This window comes from Spinacia oleracea, chromosome 5 (genome assembly GCF_020520425.1).
Source record: "Spinacia oleracea cultivar Varoflay chromosome 5, BTI_SOV_V1, whole genome shotgun sequence".
Classification (NCBI taxonomy): domain Eukaryota; kingdom Viridiplantae; phylum Streptophyta; class Magnoliopsida; order Caryophyllales; family Amaranthaceae; genus Spinacia; species Spinacia oleracea.
This window is the reverse complement of record NC_079491.1, coordinates 25427576-25452557: the sequence shown is the minus strand read 5'-3', so window position 1 is coordinate 25452557 and position 24982 is coordinate 25427576. Positions and strand designations below refer to the sequence as shown.

Here is a 24982-nt window from a genome sequence, read left to right as displayed (position 1 = left end):
AGTAAAGTTGTGAAAAGAACATTACAATTTGAAAAGAACATTTGAGGAAAGAACAAGGAAACGTACCTTAAACATTTGATCAACATTTATCAGGAGCATCGATATCTTTTAATAAATCTTCAAAAACTGATCTCAATCCTCGGAAAATATCACGCTCTCCAGAAATTCTCTTGCTTCGAAAACTAGCCAAATTGAACCAGTGTTTTTCTTAATTCACTCATTTTTCAACAAAGGAGAAACATTCAGAAGGAATTTTAGAGAGAGAATAAGGAGAAAATATATTTTTTACTCTTTCACTCACCATCTCACTCTTTCTCTCTCAAAAAATCTCTCTTATGTTGAGAGAATATAAATCTTCTCCTCTTTCTCTATCTAAAATGTATTTATAAAATGACTAATGGTTATGATTCATAAGTACAATTATTATACATATAGTTGCTGAAAAATAGAAAATGAAAAAATAGGAAGTAGAATCAAAGAATAACAGAGAAGGAGAAAGGAAAAATTCTTAAAGAGTGCATAATGAGAACTATGCACGTGTTTTTATTTTGTTCTTTTAACAGAATTTATAAAAAGAACAAATGAAAAGACTAAAAGAACAAATAGAGAGACTAAAAGAACAAGTCAAGTACCTTGTCCAACAATAATATATGATTCGGAATCATCATTTTCATCATTTTGTTATGAATTATCAAGCACATTATTCATAATATCTGAAAAAAATAATGGGTTAACATGTATAAAACCAAGAAAAAGAACGCAACCAAAAGAACAAAGGATAAATAAAAAGTAAGAAGAAAAATAATACAATAAAATAAAAAGAACAAGTTATGAAACGCAAATGAAATTGAAAATAATATAAAAGAAGAACACAATAGAATGAAAGAACAAATTATGAAACGCAAATGGTCTATTTTTCTACTATAATGAAACTGTTCTTTTAATACGAGCATAAAGAAACTGTTCTTTTAATACGAGCATATGTTCTTTTAATACGTAAAACTGTTCTTTTCTGGAAAAAAAATCGTAATTACATAATCCAAATCTTCAAAATCAGCGATTTCAACGAAATCAGCGTGTTGTTACATAATTTGATTCATTAAAATCATCAAAACCATCAAAACTCGATTATTACAAAAACAAAATCATCAAAATAATCAAAATCATCAAACACACGATTATTACAAAATCTAAATCATCAAAACCTAGAATTTATTATTTCAAAATTGAAAAATTACCTCCCAAAATCTGATTATCAGCTGCAGAATTCAGATTTGAAGAAGAAGAATCGATTTAATTTGATGTTGAAGCAGAAAAAACAACGAATTTTTGGGAATTTTCACTACTTTCTCTCTCTAAGAACCATTTTAGAAAACCTAGTTCATACTTTCTCTCTCCTCTTCACAATTTGAGTTCAAAACATAAAATCTAGAAAAATATATATCGCAAGAAGAAAGCAAATCGAATAAAAAATGCGAAATACAGAGCTGAAAAGAACAGAGCCTTTAATGTTCTTTTGTTCAAGGAAAATGTTCTTTTGTTCCCGAGATTTAATGAAACACGCGCGTTTTATGTGTTTTTTATTTCGTTTTGTTTCCGGTGCACTTAGAGCACGGTGCACACGCCTGCACCATCAAATTTGCGGTTGAACATGGGTGGTTTGAAGGCTGGATTTTTGGCGTTTTTTCTTTAACTTTTTTGGGGGTTTTTGTGATTAAAAAAGAGGTGGAAATGGGGTGGTTTGTAGGAGGGAGAGTAAGGTTTAAAGGAGTGTGTGGGTGTTATGGCGGTGAAAAGGTGTGCCAGGCCATGGGAAATTGGGAATTGGACAGTGAAAATGGTGGGGGGGGGGGGGGGGGGGGGGTTAAGACTTTAAGGTAAGTGAAGAAGTAAAACAAAATTTTGAGGGATAGAGAAAAAAATTCCGACCTGCCGGAATCGAACCAGCGACCTAAAGATTATCTGCAACTACTACAGTCTTCCGCTCTGCCAACTGAGCTAAGGTCGGATGTTGGTTCAGAGACACTAAATTATTTATTACAAATGTACATATTGCTAAGATATGCGAATGCCTTTTACTTTTACTTTTTGAAAGCTTAAAGAGCCATTTGTTTCCTACGCCTATTCGGATGTAAAGTTGCTATTGTAATCATCACAAAATATCACCGATACTTATACCTGTCAAAAATCAATCTGACTCGAAAATCAACCCGATCGACCCGTTTGACAGATCTACCTGTAATCCAAACTCTAATGACGACTAATTAATCAATAGCTATTAGCCTATTACTTGTAATGAATTCTTTATATTTTAACTATGAAGGACTTGTTTTGTAAACGAATCCTAAAATGACACAAAAAGGAAAATACTTAATTAAGAGAGACGATGTTACTTTTTTTTTTCTTCTTCTTTTAAAGATAATTAACGGCATTTGTAAAAGTGAACATGTCTAGTCTTTAGTCACTTTTAATGTTCAATTCGTATTTGACTTATTTTTACTGAACATATATTTCTGATCTTAATTGAATTTATTTGAATTTATCTGAACTTATATGAATTTAAGTGAAGTTATCTGAAATTTGGGAAACAAAAAACTTAATTTATCTGAAATAAACTTATTTGTGTGTGAAAATGTCTAAAAAATCTTATTTTTTTCTGAACTTAACTGACCCGTTCGGTATAAAATTTTGTTTCCAATTTTCTGTTTTTTACAAAACTAAAAACCAAAATATGAAAACCGCAAAAAGTAGTTTTCAGTTTTTTGTTGTCAGTTTTCAAAATCAACCCAATTACTATAGGTATCACTATTTTTTGGTTCATGATTCAATCTAAATCATATGATTTTCAAAACCAAAAAAACCAAAAACTGAAAACTGATAGTGATACCGAACGAGCCCTTAAACTTCAACTAAACTTATATGAACTTATGCTATTAGTCAAAATTAAGTCAAAATTAGTCAAACAAAACATAACCTTAATCTGAACTTCGTATTACTTAATTAATAAAATCAACTTTTTTTTAATATATTCTCTTCCCCTCATTCTTACTATATATTACTTAATACGTATTACGTTTCTTCTTAAATTAGATTAGATAAGAATATGTTTTATTAGAAAAAATAACATAGCAGATAAGAACAGGGAAAAAAAAGAAGAAAAAAAGTACTCACAGAAAACATTCAAACCAGACCAAGAAAAATCATACATGACCAAACTAGAAACAAGACAAATTAGACCAAATCAGGTGAAGAAAACAGAACATTCAGAGCAGACTAGACATGATGAAGAGAACAATTAACATTTAGAGCGGATTGAGCAGGTGAAAAGAACATAAAACATTCAGACCAAACTATAAAAAGCAAAGAACACTAACAATCGAAATCCTCTTGGATCAACCAAACTCGGGTCAGTAGGCCAACACTTAGAGAGTTTGAGAACAGTAAGAGTAAGCCCTCACCCCCAAAGTGTAAATAATGGGGATTTATTGAACCCCATAACCTTGTGATCGAAAGGTTGAATCTTTTCCTTTATGTCACAATTGTTTGGTTAATTTGAGGAGAGGTTGATTTGAGTGTATTTAAGGGGAGAAAGAAAAGGCTACACCTTAGTAGATAAAATTTAAAATAAGGAAATAGTGGAAGAAACACTTCTAAGGCTCATCCCACATCGGCTAGAAAGAGTTTCAAAAACTTCTTAAAGTAACGAAGAACCCGGTGCACTATTGAGCTGTGAGGATAGCTGCGCCAAAGTGGATGGAGGGTCCTCCACACTGCTCTGACCAACTTGGTTGATGTAATCAGGCGCTTCTGAGCTCTTTTTTTTAATTATATCTTATTGTTACTCAGGTAACCAAACGTTATACCAAATGCAAAAGAAGAGACTAATTAAGTACACAAACTAGTTGATTATCAAAATAGAAAAATACACAAACTAATTACACCTAAAAATATATTTTTAGAATCGTTTGACTAATGTTCATTAAGATCATGAATGAACATTCTAAATGAAAGAATAACATCAAAAAAGAGTAACTTTTTAATATACAACCGGTTGTACCATGCATGAGCTCCTTAAATTTTATAGTCACGAAGAATAATTTCCGTCCCTCAACCTCTTTTTCCTCCTCCAAACAATGAAGTATCCTAGACCTCCAAGTACCAAAAACAGAACTATTCCATCAGCAATAAGTATCAAAATCAAAACCCATTTTCTCAAACCACTCTTTTTAAGTTTCCCAGTTCTTCCCTTAGGAACCTTAACCAAATAACTCAACCCGCTTCCTCGATTAACCTGTTTAACCCCTCGAACCACATCGAAGAACATGCATTCTCTGGTGCGCGATGAGTACAATGCAGCTGCACATTCACAGTCATTTAAGCAAGAATTCGCGCATCCTGTTTTGCTACTATTAGTCATTGAAGTAGCATTTTTGAGTAAACTACTTGCATCTTTTAACTCAAGCATAATCCCTACCTCATCTTTTCCACACAGATTTCCTGTAAAAAGCCCTTCATTGCAATTGTCGTTTGTAGTATCTTGATCCCTTATTAACAATCTTATACACGAACAAGTCTTAGAAAATGTGCAAATCCCATATGAAGAACAAGCAAGGGGAAGATCACAAGTAGTATTTAGGACTTGAAATGATGCCTCGAACTTATCCTTGTAGGGAGAGTAGTAGTACAGACCAAGGTTTCCTGTGTCATTATCCAGGGATAAAAAACGTACTGGTTCTTGGTATGGCGACAGAATTTGTGTGAAGTTTTCGTATTTGTCATCGAAAAACTCCAAACCCTTGGAAGCTAGCTCGATGTAGGTGATGTTTCTGGTCTGGGAAGAATGGAATTCCCAGTATGAGTACTTGTAGTAGTTGTCATTGTTTCTACCTGAATTCAAGTAGAGAGCAACCTTGTCATGGTGAATCTCAAATGAAAAGAATGAGGTGGAGTAGTTGTTAGTAGGAAATGAGGTCAGGTGAGTAGCTACACTTAGTCTCTGCCCCAACAGTAAGATGTTTGTTGGGAAATTGAATGTTTGCCACTTTATTCTTTCTTGTGCATCAACCAGGACTAAATTTCCACTGTCAAGCAACTGCAACTTCTGCAGCAATCACAAAATACGGAATTGTTATATGTGTGGCTCGAATCCTAGGTCCTTTCTTTATAAGTATCATAAATCAAAATTCAAGAACGCTAAGGCCCCAGGTGATAGGAGGATCCTAAGAACAACTTCAATGGTTAACTACAACGTGGTGTAGTTAAATTTGACACATCAAATTTCTAGCTACAAAGTTTTTCATTGGGTGGCTATAATTGTTGAATCCCAATGTTACCCACATGTGAGCTGTCCCACATTGGAAAATTTAGGAAAGAGGAGAGAAAGTAGCACCTTATAAGCTTGTGGAGTTACCACAACCATTGCCAATCAATACCTAGTAGTTTAACACCCTAATTCATCTTCCTCCTTCACAATCAATTCACCATTTAATTTATATAACTTCTTATTTCATATTTTAATTTGATACCTAGTTTGAATTTCAGTATATGCAAATTGATATCTGATACCTCATGGAAATAACATCCTAAATAAATACTAAAATAGATAGTCTAGGAAAATGTAGTCCAGAATCAATTGTATTTTTTAATTATCAGAAAAAAGAGTTACCTCCACACCTTGTCCAGAAGTCCCAGTTCGCCAACCAATCTCTTGATTGAGTCCTTTCAAGCGAAGATCTCCCATTTTAGTAAACTCGAGCACACAAGTATCTGATGTAAAGAAGTTAGAAACATGCCCTGAACTCCAAACCTTAACATTACCTAAGAAGACCTGCAACGAGCAAGCGTACCGCCCATCAATAGCCTCCACACTCATTGCAGTCCGGAAATTCAGCGGCATTTGATCAGTTTCCATTAAGTAAGCTTTCCCATTGAAATCTCCACTGTAATCACTAGGGATGGCTAAGCTGAACGTATAACCAGCTGAAACATCAGACTTACAGCATCCCAATTTTATCAACATGAAAAGTACTAGGATTATCAAACACAATTTATACATTAACTTCATTGGTTATACTGTAATTTGTGCAGCTTTCTCGTGGCCGAACATAAGCCCGCGTCGGAGGAGAGTCTGACTGCTTTAATTTGACATTTTTTCTTGTCACTTTTAGTAGAAACATTGAATTTCTTTCTCCTAGATAGATTTTTTATTGTTAGAGGCAGGTATTTTTAGGGTCAAAAAGATAAAAGTTTGCTTCTTTTTTATTTCTTCCTGCTTTTTTGTCACTAATAATGTAAAGTTTTCGAATCGATTCTCATGTTTTATTAATCATGTTTGTCGTACCAAAAAAGAGGTTACTTTTCTTATGGTGGGAGGCATTATATGACTAAGATATCAATGGTTTTTTAATCTACTTGTTGGGCTGCAAAGGTAAATCGAATGATTAGACTGTTGGAAATTCTCAATAAGAGAGTCCCACATGAAAAAACTCTTTCATATTCTCCTTATCTTCTCCTTGTTTATTAATTGGGGAATTGGTGTACCTTTTGTTTAAGAAAGTGTGAGAGTGGTATGGGTGTCCAAGATGCAACAATTGTTCTTCATTCGGTTCATCAAATCAGATAAGTTTGTTCTAATTTTTGGTTTAATCGCAACATAGACGACGGCCAATATTATTTATTAATGTCTTGGTTAGTGGAAATGATTTTACCTTCCATTGGAGGTTTAAATCCCCTTACCATCCCCCCACTCTCAAAGTGTCTAGCCTGCTAAGTCGGGCGGGTTGACCCGTGCAGGATTCCGACCTAGTAGGACACTTTATCTAACCTTCATAAAAAAACTACTCCGTATATTATGGACGCATTCGCAAAGAACTGACTTGTACGGAGTACGTCGTATATGATTTAGGGTGACTAAATATACTAGACAAAATAAAGTCTCACTACTCCACCGATCACAATTATTTTTAGTAACTCTAACCAATTGTATTTCGTTATGTGATCAGACTTTTCTTCAACGCCGGCAAAACTAGATGACTTGGCCAATGAGATTTTTTTTTTTTTATCAAGATACCTTACTTTAGTGATCAACAAATTAGTAAAACGTACATCACTTCTTCACATTATAATTTTGTTGGTGATTTTATTACATTTTGGCTAGAATTGGAGATGGGACCCAAAGAGTCAAAGACTTGTAATTGTCGGGTGTTATCAAGTGGGCTTGGTTAATAAAATGATGGGCATTGCTGTTTTTGATGATTGCAATTTGAAAAGTTTCATGGATAATGGAAGGCTTTGTTATTATAATCACCATGGCCCATGGGTTATGGACTTATTGGGTCATGACATACATCTAACGTAAAATTGACGTATGATGTACTTCACTCTATAACGTACTTCATTCTTTTTACAACTAAAAAAATCTACTTTTCTCCATTTCGTAAATATCACACCATTTTATTTTTTACCCTATTCACACTTCGATTTTGGTCTTTTTTTGTGATTCGTACGTAAGAAAATTGTAGTTGTATGGAGCCATGTTAGGTTCGTTGTTTTCTAAATATCAATTTTTTATAATATTTACTTATACATAACTTGAGATATTAAGAATCAAAGTAATGCGTTAGAGGAGTAAAAGTCAACTATTGTGTGATATTTTTTTTTTTGGCAATTAATATTATATTAAAAACCAAAGCAGGGAGCAAACAGCTCGATTGTTACATTGAGAGCCAGACCACCAAAACACGAACACCAACAGAAACAAAACTAAGACTGTACCAGTCCTACAATTGCACTAGCTCATCTCTAAGCTCTTATGAGCATCTACAAGACACTCTAAACAGAATTTCTTTTACAATACAAGGGGTAGACTTGACTGATCTCTTGAATATGACAGCATTTCTAGCAAGCCAAATGCTATACACAGCCTCTGAAAAACACATCACATATAGCTTTGCAGTATTGCCAGTTTTCCTACTCTTCTTTGCAGCTATCTCCAACTCACTTGAGAAACCATATCCACCTCCAGTAATTCCTAAATGCCTCAAAATTGCTTGCCAGATTACAGCAGAAAAGCTGCATTCAAAAAATAAGTGTTCAACTGTTTCCTTTTTTGTCTTGCATAACACACACATATCAGCACATGGAATTCCCCAAGCCTGAATTCTATCTGCAGTGTATAACCTGTTCAAATCAGCCAACCAAGTTATGAAAATGCTTCTAGGGCTTGCCTTATTGTTGCAGATGACTCTTTTCCATGGAATTTTAGGGTGATCCCCCTGCAGTTTCCTGTACACTGTACTAATTGAGCACTTCCCCTTAGCAATAACATTATTCCATCCTCCAACTTGTTGAATCAGCTCTCTTGCACCCAGAATTTTCTTTAAAGACCAAGAACATGAAATAGGAATAGGGCATAATAAAGGATCTCTCCCTTTCATATAATAGCTATCCACCCATTGAGCCCAAATCTTGTCTTTTTTATGAGCCAAAGCCCATACAACTTCCCAATAGCTACTTTGTTCCACATGGAGATATTCTTGACATTCCATCCTCCAGATGTCTTAGGCAAATACAGCTTCTCCCAAGCTACCAGAGCTTTTTTTGAACAGGTTGTATCACCAGTCCATAGGAAAATCCTACAATATGCCTCAACTTCCTTTACAATTTTCTTTGGAAGAATAAAAATCTGACATCAAAATGTTTGCATCCCAAACAAGATTGTTTTAATGAGAAGCAACCTGCCTGCATAAAACAGGAACTTTGCAGACCACACTTTAGCCCTTGCCAGAATCTTCTCCACAAGTGGTTTGCATTGATGATAATTCAATTTCTTCGAAGAAAGAGGTACCCCCAGGTATCTAAAAGGAAGAGCTCCTTCTGGAATCTCAGCCTGCTCTAATATATTGGCCTTCTCAGCAGGAGTGACACCTCCAAAATATATATTACTCTTTCCCATGTTAGCCTCCAGACCAGAAACAGAAGAGAACTTCTGGAAAGCTTCCAACAACAGATGCACTGAGATTTTGTCAGCCCTTGCAAATAATAACAGGTCATCAGCAAACATCATGTGAGAAATGTTCAATTTCTCACATCTGGGATGAAAATTAAAATCTGGAACGGACTTCAATTGGTTCATACACCAGGTTAGATACTCCATTCCAATGGAAAACAAGAAAGGAGACAAATGGTCTCCTTGTCTTAAACCTTTCTTAGCAGGAAAAGGTTTACTAGGGAATCCATTAATCAAAACTGAATAAGAAACAGTAGTGATGCAAGCCATTATCCATTGCACAAATAGCTCAGGAAACCCCAGTTCATGTAACACAGTTTCCAAAATCCTCCATTCTATTGAGTCATAAGCTTTTTTGAGGTCAACTTTAAGCCACACCTTGGTGATAAGTGAGCTCTGCCATATCCTTTTATGAGTTCAGTAGCAAGTAAGATGTTATCAGCAATGTACCTTCCAGGGATGAAACCAGATTGGCACTCACTAACCACTTCATACACTACCCTTTGTAATCTGGCAGTAAGAACCTTTGAGATGATCTTGTATAACAGAGTGCAGCATGCAATTGGGCGAAAATCTTTCACATGAGAAGCATTTACCAACTTAGAAACTAAGGTGATTGAAGTGCAGTTCACACCCATATACATTTGCTTGCTTTGAAAGAAGAATTGTACAGCTCTATACACATATGCTTTAATAAGATGCCATGCCTTCTTAAAGAAAACAGAATTGAACCCATCAAGGCCTGGAGCCTTACTATCATCAATACTACTTAAAGCAGCATCAATCTCACCATGAGTAACTGGACTACACAGAGACGTTGCAGCTTCAGTGGATAGCCTAGGACCTGATCTCAAAATAGGTATATTAGCTTTAGGGATACTATTGGCTGCAGTCCCCAAAAGTTTATTGTGTGATATTTAAGGAATGGAGGAAGTATTAAACTTTATACTAATAAGTAAATTTTAAAATGGAGATTGCGATCTGATCCAATTGTATTCATAATCACAATTTAAGCTAAATGTGAAGTCCATAAGACCATAATAACTTAAATTTAACTGAAACGATTCATAGTTATTGTGATCATTGTTGATTCGACGTATTTACTTATGTGGTTTCAACTATAATCAACAAATCAGCATCGAATACACACATTACTTAAAACATATAACACTCCATGATGAGTAGAATGGATCAAACACCACTTAAAAACTATGAGTAATGTTTGTATTCGATACTGTTCATCATGGAGTAGAATGGATCAAACAACACTTAAAAATCGTATCTTGAATACACGACCATGATGTGTATCTTGGTCTTTAAATACATATATAATTCAAAATTTGTGCAAAAGGTCTTGCATGCACAAGTTGTACAATAAATTTATTGTGCATCAACATAACTTTTACTCACCTTTCTCTAACTTTTACTTGTTTTTCTCTAACTTTTATATTTTATTAAAAAACATTTAATAGATAAACATTTTAAAGTGTTAAATGCATTATTAGTGATTTTGAAGAAATATTTTTTTATTAAAATGAAAATTTTTATTACTAAAAAGTATATAACTTTTACACATATAAGGGTAACTTTTACGCATATTACGTCAACTTTAACTTCGGTGTACAATATTTATCGTACATCCCATGTAAATAAGAATTTGTGAAATTTGTGAACAAGTATCTTAAAGATTATGACAAGCCCTTCTTATCTATAACCCTTAAAAAGTGGGAGAAATCCCTTATGAACAATAACACCTATTTTATTTAACTTTTTTTTTAAAAAAAAAAAAATTTCCTTTTTTTTTAAATTTTTTTTTTAACATGTGAAATCCCTTATGAACAGTAAAGTGGATAGCTAAATGTCAAGGATTGCTTTTTTTTTTTTTCCTTTTTTTGTTTTTTAATTTTTTTTAACATGTTGAGTAAAGTGGATAGCTAAATGTCAAGGATTGCTATATACTTCGTATATAATTGTAGTGATTAGAATATATTGAACAATGCTAACATCCTATTAAAATACAAAATCATATTAATTGTTTCGGGTATGAAATAATGAGTTTCGGATGAAAGCTCTTTCGTAATAGTAGAAGATCTAGCTTGTTCTTGAGAGTATTTTGGCTCAAAATACCTGCACACAAATAAGTTAACTAGCCTCGGTGGTGTTTCGAGGAAAGCCTCTCCGATTCCTAAGTAAGTACTAGGTTTGAGAGTAGAGAGAGTTCTCTAAGTTAAAGTGTGTGTGAATACAATAAATTAGCGTACCTTGGTATATGCACCGGGGAGGCATATTTATAGTGTTTGTGTAATAAATGCAACTGGGTTTAGTGCAAATGGGTCGTGAGCCGCTTTAAGAAGTCTAGAACCTTGAGAGAGAGGGCTGAGTTATGTTGTATTTTAGCCAAGTTGAGATTTCAAATCCGAAATATCCAAAATTGTATGTTGATTAATAAGTTCACTTTTGTGATACACGACTATTTCATATACTCGTAGAATACTAGAACACCAACGATACCAAATTTCAAATTTCCAGCCACACTGCGCGCAACGCCCGCAGCCAGCTACCAGTATAATTCAAAATCATGAACCCAAACATAATTTTTTAGGATAACATAATACTATAATAGGGTGGTGAAGGTTAAGATGTGTACCATGGATGGTTTTGTTGCTTTTGAAAACTGAATTTGACTTTTCTTGACCAGGTAATGCAATTAGTTCGGTCCTTGAAACTTATACAATTTGAAGGAGATAGGTGAATCTTCATCTGGAGCACGCATAGAGTAATACACAAGTCATTGATTTGGAGATCCCACCACCACCAGAGGCAGTGCCGTCCACAACAATAACAACAGAGATAATGTTTGGTACAATCCCCACCAAAGTCACAACCCAGTTGGTCAATGTCAAAAAGAAATCAGATGCACAGCAAGGACAGTCGTCGAATGTTAAGGAGTGAGTTGGGTGTTTTAGTGTTCCTCCTTTCTTCTTTAGATGAAATCGTTTAGTGGGCAAATAGTCAGTAGAGGGGGAACTGTTTTTTTGGGTAGGAATTAGGGTTTTTAATCTATCTAGCTTTTGCTACTACGGGCTGCAAGTTTTTGGTGTCTCGCCCGTAGCTTTTGTAAAGATTGAATTGTGCTTTCATGTTTTAATATAATATAATATCTTCTTCTTTGCGTAAAAAAAACACTCTAAATTACACGCACCTACAAAATTAAAAAATAAAGATGAGGGGGGGGGGGGGGGGAAACAAGAAATATAAAAATAATACAAAAATTGATCACAAGTCTTGTGTATCACCCCACTAACACTTTAACAACTAAGCTAGTTGACATTCACAAAACCAAATATCTTTAAATTTATACTCCCTTCGCAATTCAAAAAGAGATACATTTTGACCGGCACATAGATTTTGGAGAGTGAGTTGAATTTATTAAAATAAGATGAAAGTGGGGTAGTAGGTGAATTATTTATAATAATAAAAAGATGATGTGAATAAGTGTGGGGACCACGAGAAAGAGAGAAATATTAATATAATGAAAATGGAGACGAAAACATGTCAAAAAAAAAAGTGTACCTCTTTTAAAAAATACAACCGTTTAAGAAAAATGTATCTCTTTTTAAAATATAGAGGGAGTACATTCATACATCCATCCGAGATCAAAATGCGCATCATGTACATGGTCCATGTTGAACCCTTGAACATCTAAGAATGTGAGCAGCCCAAATAAGAGCGGAAAAATGACTAAATGAGGCCCATTCACTTTTTCCCAGAATTTATGTGGAAGTAAGTTCCAAGTTCCAACATTCAACCCCTTTTAAGTTTCAAGTAAAGTTGAAGTGTTTGATCTATTTTCTTCCCTCGAAAACAGTATTCTCCTTGAAACGGCACCGTATTTATGTTCCTGCGACTTCCTTTCTTCCGTCCAGTTCTTGTGTTTCCGTACATTTGTAGAAGAATATCAATTTCATCATCAAGAATCCCCCATGTAAGTAATTCTCTGCTCTTCTCTTTTTCTCAATCTTTGTTAAATTTTGAGTAAATTCAATCTAATACACTGCGGAGTATTTATGTTCTTCAGTCATTTTCCATCTAACTTTAGTAAATTTGATGAACGATAAACTGAAATTGTTGTTTGTTAAGGTTAATTTATGGGGTTGTTAGTTGAATTTACTCAAGATTATTCACTGCAAGTTAGATCATGGATACATGAAACTGTTTATTAGATTTGTGAAACTTCTCAAATTGTATTCCATTGATCATATTTTGGGTTTCATCATTAGTCCTAATTATGTTATTAAACCTAATGTGACTATAATTCTACTCCCTCCTTATATAATCAAGTGGTGCATTTTAACTTGCACGGAGTTGGTAAGTGAGTAAATGGAGTATAAGCCATCGTAATAAAAAGATAGTAGAGGTATTAAAGTATTTAAAGGAAATAAAAGACAAAATAAATGATAAAATATGATTAGTGAGGTCCATGGAGTATTGGACTGAGAAGGAAATTATAAAGTAAATGGAAATTCTCCATAAATGGAAAGTGCACCATTACTAAAATATGGCCGGCCGATTATGAAAAGTGCACCGCTGAATTATATAAAGAGGGAGTAATATACAAATATGTCCTAACATAATTCTATTTTCTACCACACCTTGCAGTCATAGTTGGAGGAGGTCATACGTTAAAATTTAACGGTTTCTAAAATCCAAAAATAATGGTTGCGATGGATATGTATCTTGGAGAAACATGAAGCTCCCATACTTAGGCTCCGTTCGGTAGGGCGTAAAACGTTTTTATGGAAAACGATTTTCCTCTTTTCAATCATTTTACGTTGTGTTAGTTGGGTAAGGAATGGAAAACAATTTTCCATGACTCTCTCAAAGGTGGAAAACCCTTTTCCATTTCAAAGGGAGGGAAACCACTTTTCCTTCTTTCCTCCTTACCTCCCTCTCCTTTCTTCCCCTCAATCTTCACCATCTCCTCCCATTTTTCTTAAGGTACCAAACAAAGGAAAACTAGTTTGGAATTGTGTTTTCCCTTGCAAAATCTTTAATGAAAACGTTTTACACCTTACCAAATGGAGCCTTAAATGAAACTTGAACATGAAGCACCCTACTTGACCAAATGAATCTTTCTCCCGAACAACGTGTTTAGTGTGTTAATGTAGCTCAATAGCTCCAATGAGAGATTATGAAGCCAACATGTCTCGGCAATACCGTTTGCGACTTATTGATATTCACTTGACCCAGATGGTGCCCTAACGTATCGCAATGCGATTTAATGCGTTGAAGTGTGGTTCTCAGGAACCATGCATAAAATGACACACATGTTGTACCGTATAAACTATACCAGTGCGAATAAAAGTAAGGTACTGAAGAGCACCTAGTTGCGGTACTTGGTACATTAGATTTGTGAAACTCCTCAAATTGGAATGCATTCCATTGATCAATTTATAGGTGAGTAACAGCAGTAGTCAACCTAATGCGACTAAAAGTTAAATATACAAAGAGATCTTAAGAGAATTCTATTCTCTACCAGTGTGATAAAATCCTTAAAATAATAACTCATAAGTTTGATAGATTTCTCGAAAAAAAAAGGTCGGGACTTGAATGTCAATTTGAAGATAAAATAGCACATAGTGCATACATAGAGTAGGAGGATTGTTATTGTGAAAATGGGCTTCAGCTGTTTTGGAAATCAAAGTAACAATTCCATCGTGTGCAACTGTGCACCCATGTTAAATACTTAAATCCTCTGTTTTTTTCTCTTACCCCTATCCCGTTGAAGTTGGGAGGAAGCGTATCAATGTATCATCTTAAGTAGTACTTACCCCGTTTCTTAATACATGCAACATTTTGACTGATTAATGTCTTCTAGTTGTCCATCATCCATGATTGTGTAATGGTCACTCGGTCAGGGGTAATTTTCACTAGCTTTTTAAATCGTTTATGTAGATACTTTGTCGAAATTAAAAGAACATTACCTCGACTAAAACACACAAAGAATGTATATTTTGATATTTTCATGGTTATAATGTAACTTGCATATGTAATAAACTTGCATATGCATAGCAGTAGTGGGGTTATATGTGTTGTATTAAAATGTATCTAATGCCTGATGTTTCTATAATGTATGTATGGCCATCGTTTTCTGGACTAATGTTACAGTATTTGGGGAAATTTGTAAAGTTTGCAGCAAGTTATATAAATGACTATTTTCGTTATTTTCCTCATGATGCATGACTGCTATAAGTATTTTTGAGTTGAGGTAATTCTAAATCCATTACTTTTATTGTATTATTTATAATGAGAACAGGTTGAGATGAATAAAAGAAATGGCACTTTTAGTGAGAAGCAAGAAGCCCCTGTCATCAGAAAAACAGCTCAAAGGAGAATATCGATTGACAGTATAGCTGCCATATCAAAACATCTGGGTCTGAAAACCAACCAGCAGCAGCCTAATGCTTCAACTAAAAATAGCAAGAATACAAGTTGCTCCTTATCTGCAACCAACAACCAGTCTTCTGTTATTGAAGTGACTCATCAGGCTAAAACATCTAAATTGAAGATGCCCGTTTCTTGTTTGGAGCAAACTCATCTTGCTTCTTTTTTAGATGCTGACCACAAAAATAAATGCTTGTTGCCTTCTGCGAGCCCTGGTTGTAGTAGCTCGGGAAAAGGTTCATTGAAAGAGAATGAATCTTTGCTTGATGTAAACTGTACACGCAAATTGGAAGACTACTCTTTGCCTGTCAGCTTTGGAAAGCGAAAGAAACAACATTCCAGGAAAGAAAAACCCACCAAGCATACTCTGAAAGATGACAGTAGTAGTAGGAAAACACATTCAAAGAGCTGCGGCCCTGCTGAAGTGTTTGATATTTTCCAGTGTGAAGCTGATGATTCCATGTCTCTGAGACAACCTCAATATTTTTCGGATGAAGTAAAAGAACCTAAGGTGGATAAGGAGCCTAGAGAAAGAGTGCTGAGGCCAGGGATGATTTTGTTAAAGAGTTACATCTCAGACAGTGAACAGGTAGTTTACTAGACCTCGTCGTACTTCATATTTCCTAAATATTAATCTTTTCAAGGACAGGAATAGAGTTCAACAGATGCATCATATACTTCCTCTGATTTTATTACTTGCAACGTTGGTCACTTTCACGCATGCTTATGCACAACTTTGATCATTAATATTTTTAATTCTCTTTATGCAAAAATTATAAAAAGTTAATATTTTGAAAATAAGAATTGAGACGAATCTAACAAGATCCTACGTGATTATGTTTTATTTTTCCTATAAATCACCAACAATAGTCAAAATAGAATATGTGAATAGTGTAAAATACACAAATGTTGCGAGTATTAAAACTCGGAGGAAGTATGTGATAATATGTTAGACTTGGCCATTTCTAAAAAAGATTCATGTTTTTGGCCTGAAATATAACATCTGAGTTGCCATTAACCAGTTCAGAGTGTTAAGTTCGAAACAGCGGTCCTTCAGGTGGAATAAAGAGCCAGTTAACCTAAGAACACTGCCAAGGGTCTTATTGGCTCTTCACTTGAAACTTAAATTATATGCCCCACTTTGCTAATTGAGTACTGTTAAAATTAGATAACAAGCCGTCGAAACACCCTGTTAGCTGGGTTCCAAATCATGCAAATAATTCAATGTGCCATATATGAAGCAAGTAGTTGTGAATCTGAAAGAATATGAGCTTATTTCACTTACATTTCTTGCTCTTGTTTTATTGCTTTGGAATATCCGATTTGGCCCCTTCTAAAAGTTCAACACTCATTATGTGGACTGCTTCCAGGTTTCTATAGCAAGGAAATGTAGGGAACTTGGCGTTGGTCCTGGGGGCTTCTATCGACCTGGTTACAAATATGGAGCAAAACTTCGACTGCATATGATGTGCCTTGGTCTTGATTGGGATCCACAGACAAGGGAGTATCAGAAAAGAAGACTAATAGACAAGTCTAAGCCGCCGGATATTCCAATCGAGTTTAGTGAGTTGGTTAAAAGAGCTATGCTAGATTCACTTGCTCTCATAAGGAGAGATTATCAAGTTTCTGATGCTGAAGACATCCTTCCTCAGATGAATCCAGACATTTGCATAGTCAACTTTTACTCTGAGACGGGGAGACTTGGTCTGCATCAGGTACATATTTACTGGCTCAATTATCATTTTTCCGCTTGCTAGCATACTCAAAATAATTTCAGAATTATCGCCTGTTTATATTTGTCGAATAGGTGATTAAATATTATGTTCACATTGTTGTTATCCGTTGCTTTGTGGCACGTTGTGCTTACAAGCTCTGGAATTGAAGTCATTAAGTGGTTGCTTCATGCATGGGTATAATATAAACGTACAAATTTTGAATGAGAGCACCTTTTTATGTTTGACAAGTAGAGGGAATTACATTGTCAAAAAAGAAAACAGAAAAAATACAGACCATTTTACATCACTGAGAGCATTTTTCTTACAACTCTTCTTACTTGGATACACTTAAATCATACAATTACACTATTTTCAGATAGCTATTGTGGAGGAAGGGAGGGGAGGAATGATTTGGGCTTTTCCTTCCAAAACGTTCCAACAATGAAAAGATTTGATTTCTAATAAGGGAAGGAAAATGGCCCTCTGATTCTTGTTTGTTTGAAATAAGAAAGCAGAAAAAAGGAGTAAATTTTGGAAGGAACTTATTGATTTTCTTATTCACTTTGAATTACAAGAAGAGGCCTAGTAAATAGGCAGTGTACAGACTGAAAATGTTAAAACAAAACAATTGATTTGCTGAAAATATGCAGATAGTGAATGACTTAGTGTGACACTATATACTCCACTAACCTGCTGCAAATCTCTCAAATAAACTTATAAATTAACAACAAACGTAGGCATAATATTAGGAAGTAAATAACCTACTAACAGTATGCATCAATTAACCAACAAGTCATGTTCCTAAAAATAAGATGCATCCAGTAATTATGAAGCATAACTTTCAACACAACCCCTTGCTTAAACTTTGGTAAAAGTATATTTAATTATGATACTCTTCTCATCATCGCCTACACATTTGATTTATTGATGCACATCTCACCAGCACCAAATTCTTTGGAGCACTTCTCTCCATGGTTCACCTCCTCACCCAAAGTTCTTAAATACTCCCTCCGTCCCATAATATAGTGTATGTTTGACATTTTTTTCTAGAATTAAGGAATTTGGAAAATGACATGATTAACAATTAATATTGTTGCACTTTATTAGAAAAGTACATAATTATTTTATTATAAAACAAAAAACAATAACAATAAAGTTATGGATGAGAGAGGGGGATGGTTTGAATTAAAAATTCAACAACACAATTTTATGTGGTATAAGCATTAACTATGGCCACGTATTTTGTAGGTGAAAGTAGGACAATTTGGGTATTTAAATTGTTTGATTCGAAATTGTTTGGTAAATATCAACTAAATAGGAAATCGTCAAAGTGGCACAACATTTTGGGACACAAAAAATGGAAAACACTAAATTATTGGACAGTGGGAGTAAAATTTCTTCTACGGCCACTTGTGCTCTAGTTTCTTTCTCATCATTTTGTGACCTGCATATGCCCAATTTTTTGACATTTGAAGCATTTTGTCTTTCTCTTATGCCAACAATCCTTTCCCTTATGACCAACCTTGTGACTTATGTTACTCATACTTTTCATTTTCCATAGTACGCGTGTCAAATCTTCGACGCTTAATTGGACATGGATATGTACACTTCGACACTTCATTTTGGGCTAAATTCATGGAAATTTTTCACAATTTAGCCTAGTCGAATACTTGGACACGTACCCGTGTCCAACACTAGTACTCGACTTCAAGTAACATATATAGCTTGTGACAATTGTTTCATTGGGGGATTTGTCTTTTCCCTCTTCGGTAATAGGGCATCTTAACCTTATCACTAGAGCTGTCAAAACAGGTCATCGGGTCGGGTCCGGGTCGAGTCATGATCAGGTCGGGTTGTGTCGGGCCAATTTATCACCGGGGTGCAGGTCGGGTTCGGTCGGGTTTGTTTCGGTCGGGTCATGTTGGGTTTTTTTCCCATTTCGGGTACAAGTCGAGTTCGAGTCGAGTCATGTTCGGGTCGGGTTCCATTTCGGGTTTGGGTCTTTTATAGTCGGGTTTGAATCGGTTAATCTCGGGTTTGGAGTCAAATTCGGATCGGATAATATTTGGGTCGGTTAAAATTCAGGCCGGATTCACTCTCGGACTCGGGTTAAGATCGAGTCATTATCTGATTTAGTCATCTTAAAATATTCAAGTGTAAAATATTTATTCCACAGGTCAAGTCATCATAACAGGTTATGTGGTAAATATCGGGTTAATGTCATTTTCGGGTGTCGAATAGGGTTCGAATCATTATTCAGTTGGGTCAGTTCGATTATCGGTTATCTTTCGTTCGGGTGTCGGTTCGGGTTCGGGTAATACAACATCGGTTTAAAATCGGTTATCGGTTTTTTCGGGTCGGGTTTCGGGTTACCTGTTTTACCAAAACTTCGGATCATGGTCGGTTCAGGTCGGGTTTTCGGGCCGGGTCAGTTTTTGACAACTCTACTTATCACCATGTGTATCGCTCATGCTTATTCTTTGATCCTCGACATTGAATAAGTTGATCAACTCGGAAACTTTTAATTTTGAAAAATCTTTAGTAGCTTAAGTGAAAAAAAAAATTAGTTTCACGTCTCTATAGAAGAGTGACATGAAGTTTGTCCTCTACAAAAGATGGAGCGTGAGAAGTGCAAATGGTTAAAAGACTGAAATTGCCATACTAGTCAAGTCTTCTTACCGAAAGGGGAAAGACAAATCTCTAATGCAATTGTTTTCAAAGGTTGGTGATGAGAAAAAGGAATTTTGACATAAGGGGAAGCCATAATACTTCAAATGTAAAAAATTTGGCATACGCCAAGGAATTGCAAATTACAAAACGATGAGAAAGAAAATATGGTACAAGGAGCCGTGGAAGAGAATTAATTTTAGAATTATAAATTATTGTGGATAAAAGGTGCATTATGGAGAGAAGTACTTCAAAGAATTTGTTTTTACCAAAGTGGTTGTGTAGAAAGTTATGTTTCAAAGTTAGAGGAGAAGTGCAACTTATTTTTAGGAAAATGATTAATTGGTTAGTTAAAGCATTTCTATTAGCTTGTTATGACTTATGCGTATGTTAGTTGTTAAATTAGTCATATTTATTGAGAGACTTTCAGTTGGTTATTGGAGTAAATAGTGGGATACTATCTCCCATATTCTCAGCAAATAACTAGCTTTGTATTAACATTTTCAGTTTGTATATTGCTATTTAATAGGACTCTTTCTTGTAAGTCAAAGTGAATAAGATACGCAATAAAATTGACTCCTTTTTCTGCTTTGTTATTTCCAACAAATTGGTATCAGATGTTGTAAGGCTAAAGATTAGTTGGAGTGTGAATCTTATATATATATTTAGAGTTGTCTATCTCAAGTTTGATTGATATTCATGTGTTTATTATGATTTAGGATCGAGATGAGAGTAGAGAGTCTCTAGTGAAGGGACTACCAGTTGTTTCATTCTCAATAGGGGATTCAGCAGAGTTTATGTATGGTGATGAAAGAGATGTTAATAATGCAGAAAAGCTGATATTAGAATCAGGATGTCTTGATATTCGGCGGTCCATCAAGACATGTTTTTCACGGTGTAACTTCCATTATACCGACCTCTGCCCCTCCCTTCTTGTTCGAACAAACCAGACTTGTTCCTGGCAGACTCAATCTCACTTTTAGACAATATTGAATTTCCTTCAGTTTTGGTGATCACGGTTGATTCCTGTATCACTCTACTCATGTGTGCTCTCTTTTCTTCATTAGTATAATAGGTCACTTTTGTATATAACCTAGTTGTGGCCTTGCTTTTCGAATGAAAGTTGTTATAACTCACTAATTCCAATGAAAGTTGTTGGGACTGCCTCGGATTAATAATAATAAAATAAAAAAAAGTTTACACTTTTTGAAAGAAAATCATCCATAGTTGAGATTGGTGACGTTAATTTTTTTTTTTTTTTTTGATAAACAAATTAATTTATTAATAAAAAGTCATATGACATCTACGTAAAGATTTAAATCTAACAAATACATAACAAACGAATCAAATAAAAACTTTCTTTCACCATAGTTACGATCGTAGTATATCAAACATTCTGTATGCCCTCTTTTATATCGCTGTGATTTACAGCCTTCATTGACGAGGAGGTCTATAGATCTGTTGTAGCCATGACAAATATGATTTCCGCCTGATTCGTCTAATTGTAGTCGAAAGATTGACATCCTCTTCGATCCCGCATAAATCTTTACCAAAGAAACAACCTGAATTAAACTAACACACAAAACTTAACTAAAAATAAATCCACTATAGGGGTACTTACTACACCGAAACAATTAAACCCACCATAGAGGTACTTACTACACTGAAACTATGTAGTTTTATTGAGATCTAACCCAAAAACATAACATAATTGAAAGAGAAGGGGCGAAAATAACCAAATTTCTGAAGAAAATTGGCTATTTCCGTCCTAAAAAACCCTGATTTTTGTAAACTCTAAAAAGAGAGAGAAAAGAGGGAGAGAGGGGAGAAGCGGGGTCACGTTAATTTTTCTTAATAATAATAGTAGTAACAATAAAAATAATTTATCCTAAAAATCCATCAATCCCGCAAATTTGATGGTGCGGGCGTGTGCACCGTGCTCTAGGTGCACCGGAAACAAAACGACATAAAAAACACATAAAACGCGCGTGTTTTATTAAATCCCGGGAACAAAAGAACATTTTCCTTGAACAAAAGAACAATACCCTAGAACAAAAGAACATTAAAGGCTCTGTTCTTTTCAGCTCTGTAATTCGCGTTTTTTATTCGATTCGCTTTCTTCTTGCGATATATATTCTTCTAGATTTTATGTTTTGAACTCAAATTGTGAAGAGGAGAGAGAAAGTATGAACTAGGTTTTCTAAAATGGTTCTTAGAGAGAGAAAGTAGTGAAAATTCCCAAAAATTCGTTGATTTTTCTGCTTCAACATCAAATTAAATCGATTCTTCTTCTTCAAATCTGAATTCTGCAGCTGATAATCAGATTTTGGGAGGTAATTTTTCAATTTTGAAATAATTAATTCTACGTTTTGATGATTTTGATTTTGTAATAATCGTGTGTTTGATGATTTTGATTATTTTGATTATTTTGATGATTTTGTTTTTGTAATAATCGAGTTTTGATGGTTTTGATGGTTTTGATGATTTTAATGAATCAAATTATGTAATTACGATTTTTTTCCAGAAAAGAACAGTTTTACGTATTAAAAGAACATATGCTCGTATTAAAAGAACAGTTTCTTTATGCTCGTATTAAAAGAACAGTTTCATTATTGTAGAAAAATAGACCATTTGCGTTTCATAATTTGTTCTTTCATTCTATTGTGTTCTTCTTTTTTATTATTTTCAATTTCATTTGCGTTTCATAACTTGTTCTTTTTATTTTATTGTGTTATTTTTCTTCTTACTTTTTATTTATACTTTGTTCTTTTGGTTGCGTTCTTTTTCTTGGTTTTATACATGTTAACATATTATTTTTTCAGATATTTTGAATAATGTGCTTGATAATTCATAAGAAAATGATGAAAATGATGATTCCGAATCATATATTATTGTTGGACAAGGTACTTGACTTGTTCTTTTAGTCTCTCTATTTGCTCTTTTAGTCTTTTCATTTGTTCTTTTTATAATATTCTGCTAAAAGAACAAAATAAAAACACGTGCTTAGTTCTCATTATGCACTCTTTAAAAAAATTTCCTTTCTCCTTCTCAGTTATTCTTTGATTCTACTTTCTATTTTTCATTTTCCATTTTTCAGCAACTATATATATAATAATTGTACTTATGAATCATAACCATTAGTCATTTTATAAATACATTTTAGAGAGAGAAAGAGGAGAGGATTTATATTCTCTCAACATACGAGAGATTTTTTGAGAGAGAAAGAGTGAGATGGTGAGTGAAAGAGTAAAAATGTATTTTCTCCTTATTCTCTCTCTAAAATTCCTTCTGAATGTTTCTCCTTTGTTGAAAAATGAGTGAATTAAGAAAAACACTAGTTCAATTTGGCTAGTTTTTGAAGCAAGAGAGTATCTGGATTCTGGAGAGCGTGATATTTTCCGAGGATTGAGATCAGTTTTTGAAGATTTATTAAAAGATGTTGATGCTCCTGATAAATGTTGATCAAGTGTTTAAGGTACGTTTCCTTGTTCTTTCCTCTAATGTTCTTTTCAAATTGTAATGTTCTTTTCACAACTTTACTTTTACTGTGGCATCAACATAGTTTGTTCTTTTAAATCAACATAGTTTGTTCTTTTATATCAACGTACATAGATTGTTAAAAAAAGAACATATAATCGTTTGAAAAGAACACATAACACTTAAAAAAGAACATAGTCTGATTCGTGGTAAAAGAACAAAAATACTTTTTTAAAAAATATAGATTTAGTTTTAAGTGCATCAAAAAATCGTCATTTCGTCTTTTTTTAATTAGAACATAAAATCGTTTGAATAGAACAAATAACACTTTTTTTTTTTTTTTGATAAGGATCAAATAACACTTAATAAAAGAACATAGATCTGATGTGTTGGATAAGAACAAAAATACATTTAAATAAAAATATAGATCTAGTTTTAAGTGAATCAAAATATCGTCGTTTTTGTCTTTTTAATTAGAACACTAAATGGTTTGAAAAGAACAAATACAACTAATAAAAGAACATAGATTTGTTGTTCTTTTCGTCCCTTTCATTCTGTTCTTTTGTTCGATAAGGAAAAAGAAAATGTTGTTCTTTTTCATGTGTTTTGTTCTCTTGTTTTTTTTTTTTTTTTTTTCTTTTTCTTAAAATTTTTTGAGTTTTTGTTATTTTATTTTTCTTTTGATTTTGTTCTTTGTGTTTTCTAAAAAAGTTATTGTTCTTTTTTTTGTAATTATTTTGTGTTCTTTTTAACTTTTTACTGTTTTTTAATTTTTTATAATATTATCGAGAATATGTTTTTTTTTTCTTTTTCTGTTGCATTTTGCACATGATGTTCTTTTTGTAAAATAGTTGTTCTTTTTATAGTGTATCAGGAGAGAGAATATGGTATTTTCAATTTTGTACATTTTCTTTAGTTTTTTAACATTAGTGTTCTTTTCAGCTTCTGGTTAATGTTCTTTTCGTTTACTCTATTATGTTCTTTCTGTTTAGTTTCTTATGTTCTTTCTGTATTTTTTTTTGTTTTTTGCGTTTTGGTGCAGGTACACGTAGATCTACGTACAGGCCCCTGCACCATCCGCGTGTTGCATCAATCCTAGTCATCTAGCTAATTACTTGAATAATGTGTTTACGTTTTCCATGGAAAGACCAATAAGCTTGCCAACTCACTAGTATTACAAAATACTTAATTTACAATAGTTATATCGCTTGATTGCTTGCATCAATACGTAAGCTTAGAGCAACAATGTTTAACTTACATGTTAAATTGCCTAATTAATAATAATGAAATTGAGGACATTAGTCATAAATATGTAACAATGTATTGTTATTGTACTCACATCAATCTATCAATCCACGTATAAATGGCATCATTATAATCTAAAGATAAGATAGATTCTGTCTATAAGGTAAACATGTCATGTTATGTCTAGCAATTCACTTATTTAATTTTCTTAGAATAATTATAATTATTGAATTGAATGAAATGCTAGAATTGGTCTACATTCTTTTCAAACTGAATATACTCTTCTTTACATCCTTTCTTTCTTAGTACAACTACTCTTCCACAATTGAAAGCGCCCTCCTCAAACCTCAACGGTGTCATCAAGTTTGTTGTAGAACTTGGTGGTGTATTTGTATACTTTCCTTATAATGAGATGATAGCACATTAT

General features: G+C 33.9%; 2 protein-coding genes and 2 non-coding genes across 4 annotated transcripts; 2 read left to right on the top strand and 2 right to left on the bottom strand.

Annotated features, from left to right (window-relative positions):
* Positions 1 to 1923: 1923 nt before the first annotated feature.
* Positions 1924 to 2008, bottom strand: TRNAY-GUA (transfer RNA tyrosine (anticodon GUA)). The gene is given in 2 exon segments: positions 1924 to 1959; positions 1972 to 2008. It is a non-coding gene; the product is annotated as a tRNA-Tyr (tRNA).
* A 1716-nt stretch (positions 2009 to 3724) lies between these two features.
* Positions 3725 to 3815, top strand: LOC130462315 (small nucleolar RNA snoR114). Its single transcript, XR_008922411.1, has one exon. It is a non-coding gene; the product is annotated as a small nucleolar RNA snoR114 (small nucleolar RNA).
* Positions 3816 to 3890: 75 nt separating this feature from the next.
* Positions 3891 to 6293, bottom strand: LOC110790224 (G-type lectin S-receptor-like serine/threonine-protein kinase SD2-5). The gene is made up of 2 exons (XM_021995012.2): positions 5666 to 6293; positions 3891 to 5101 (listed from the first exon to the last, which is right to left on the bottom strand). Exons 1-2 carry the CDS (start codon positions 6062 to 6064, stop codon positions 4085 to 4087), a joined length of 1416 nt encoding a protein of 471 aa, XP_021850704.1. The 5' UTR covers positions 6065 to 6293; the 3' UTR covers positions 3891 to 4084.
* A 6483-nt stretch (positions 6294 to 12776) lies between these two features.
* On the top strand, positions 12777 to 22548 carry LOC110790223 (uncharacterized). Its single transcript, XM_021995011.2, is given in 5 exon segments — positions 12777 to 12992; positions 15324 to 16040; positions 16822 to 17166; positions 20553 to 20683; positions 20685 to 22548. Coding segments are annotated over 5 exon segments (1425 nt in total). The 5' UTR covers positions 12777 to 12902; the 3' UTR covers positions 20827 to 22548.
* The last annotated feature ends 2434 nt before the right edge of the window (positions 22549 to 24982 follow it).

Coding starts and splice junctions, on each gene's coding strand:
- LOC110790224 (XM_021995012.2), bottom strand. CDS start 6,064: ATGAAGTTAATGTATAAATTGTGTTTGATAATCCTAGTACTTTTCATG. Junction 5,102..5,665: donor CTTCTGGACAAGGTGTGGAG/GTAACTCTTTTT, acceptor TGATTGCTGCAG/AAGTTGCAGTTGCTTGACAG.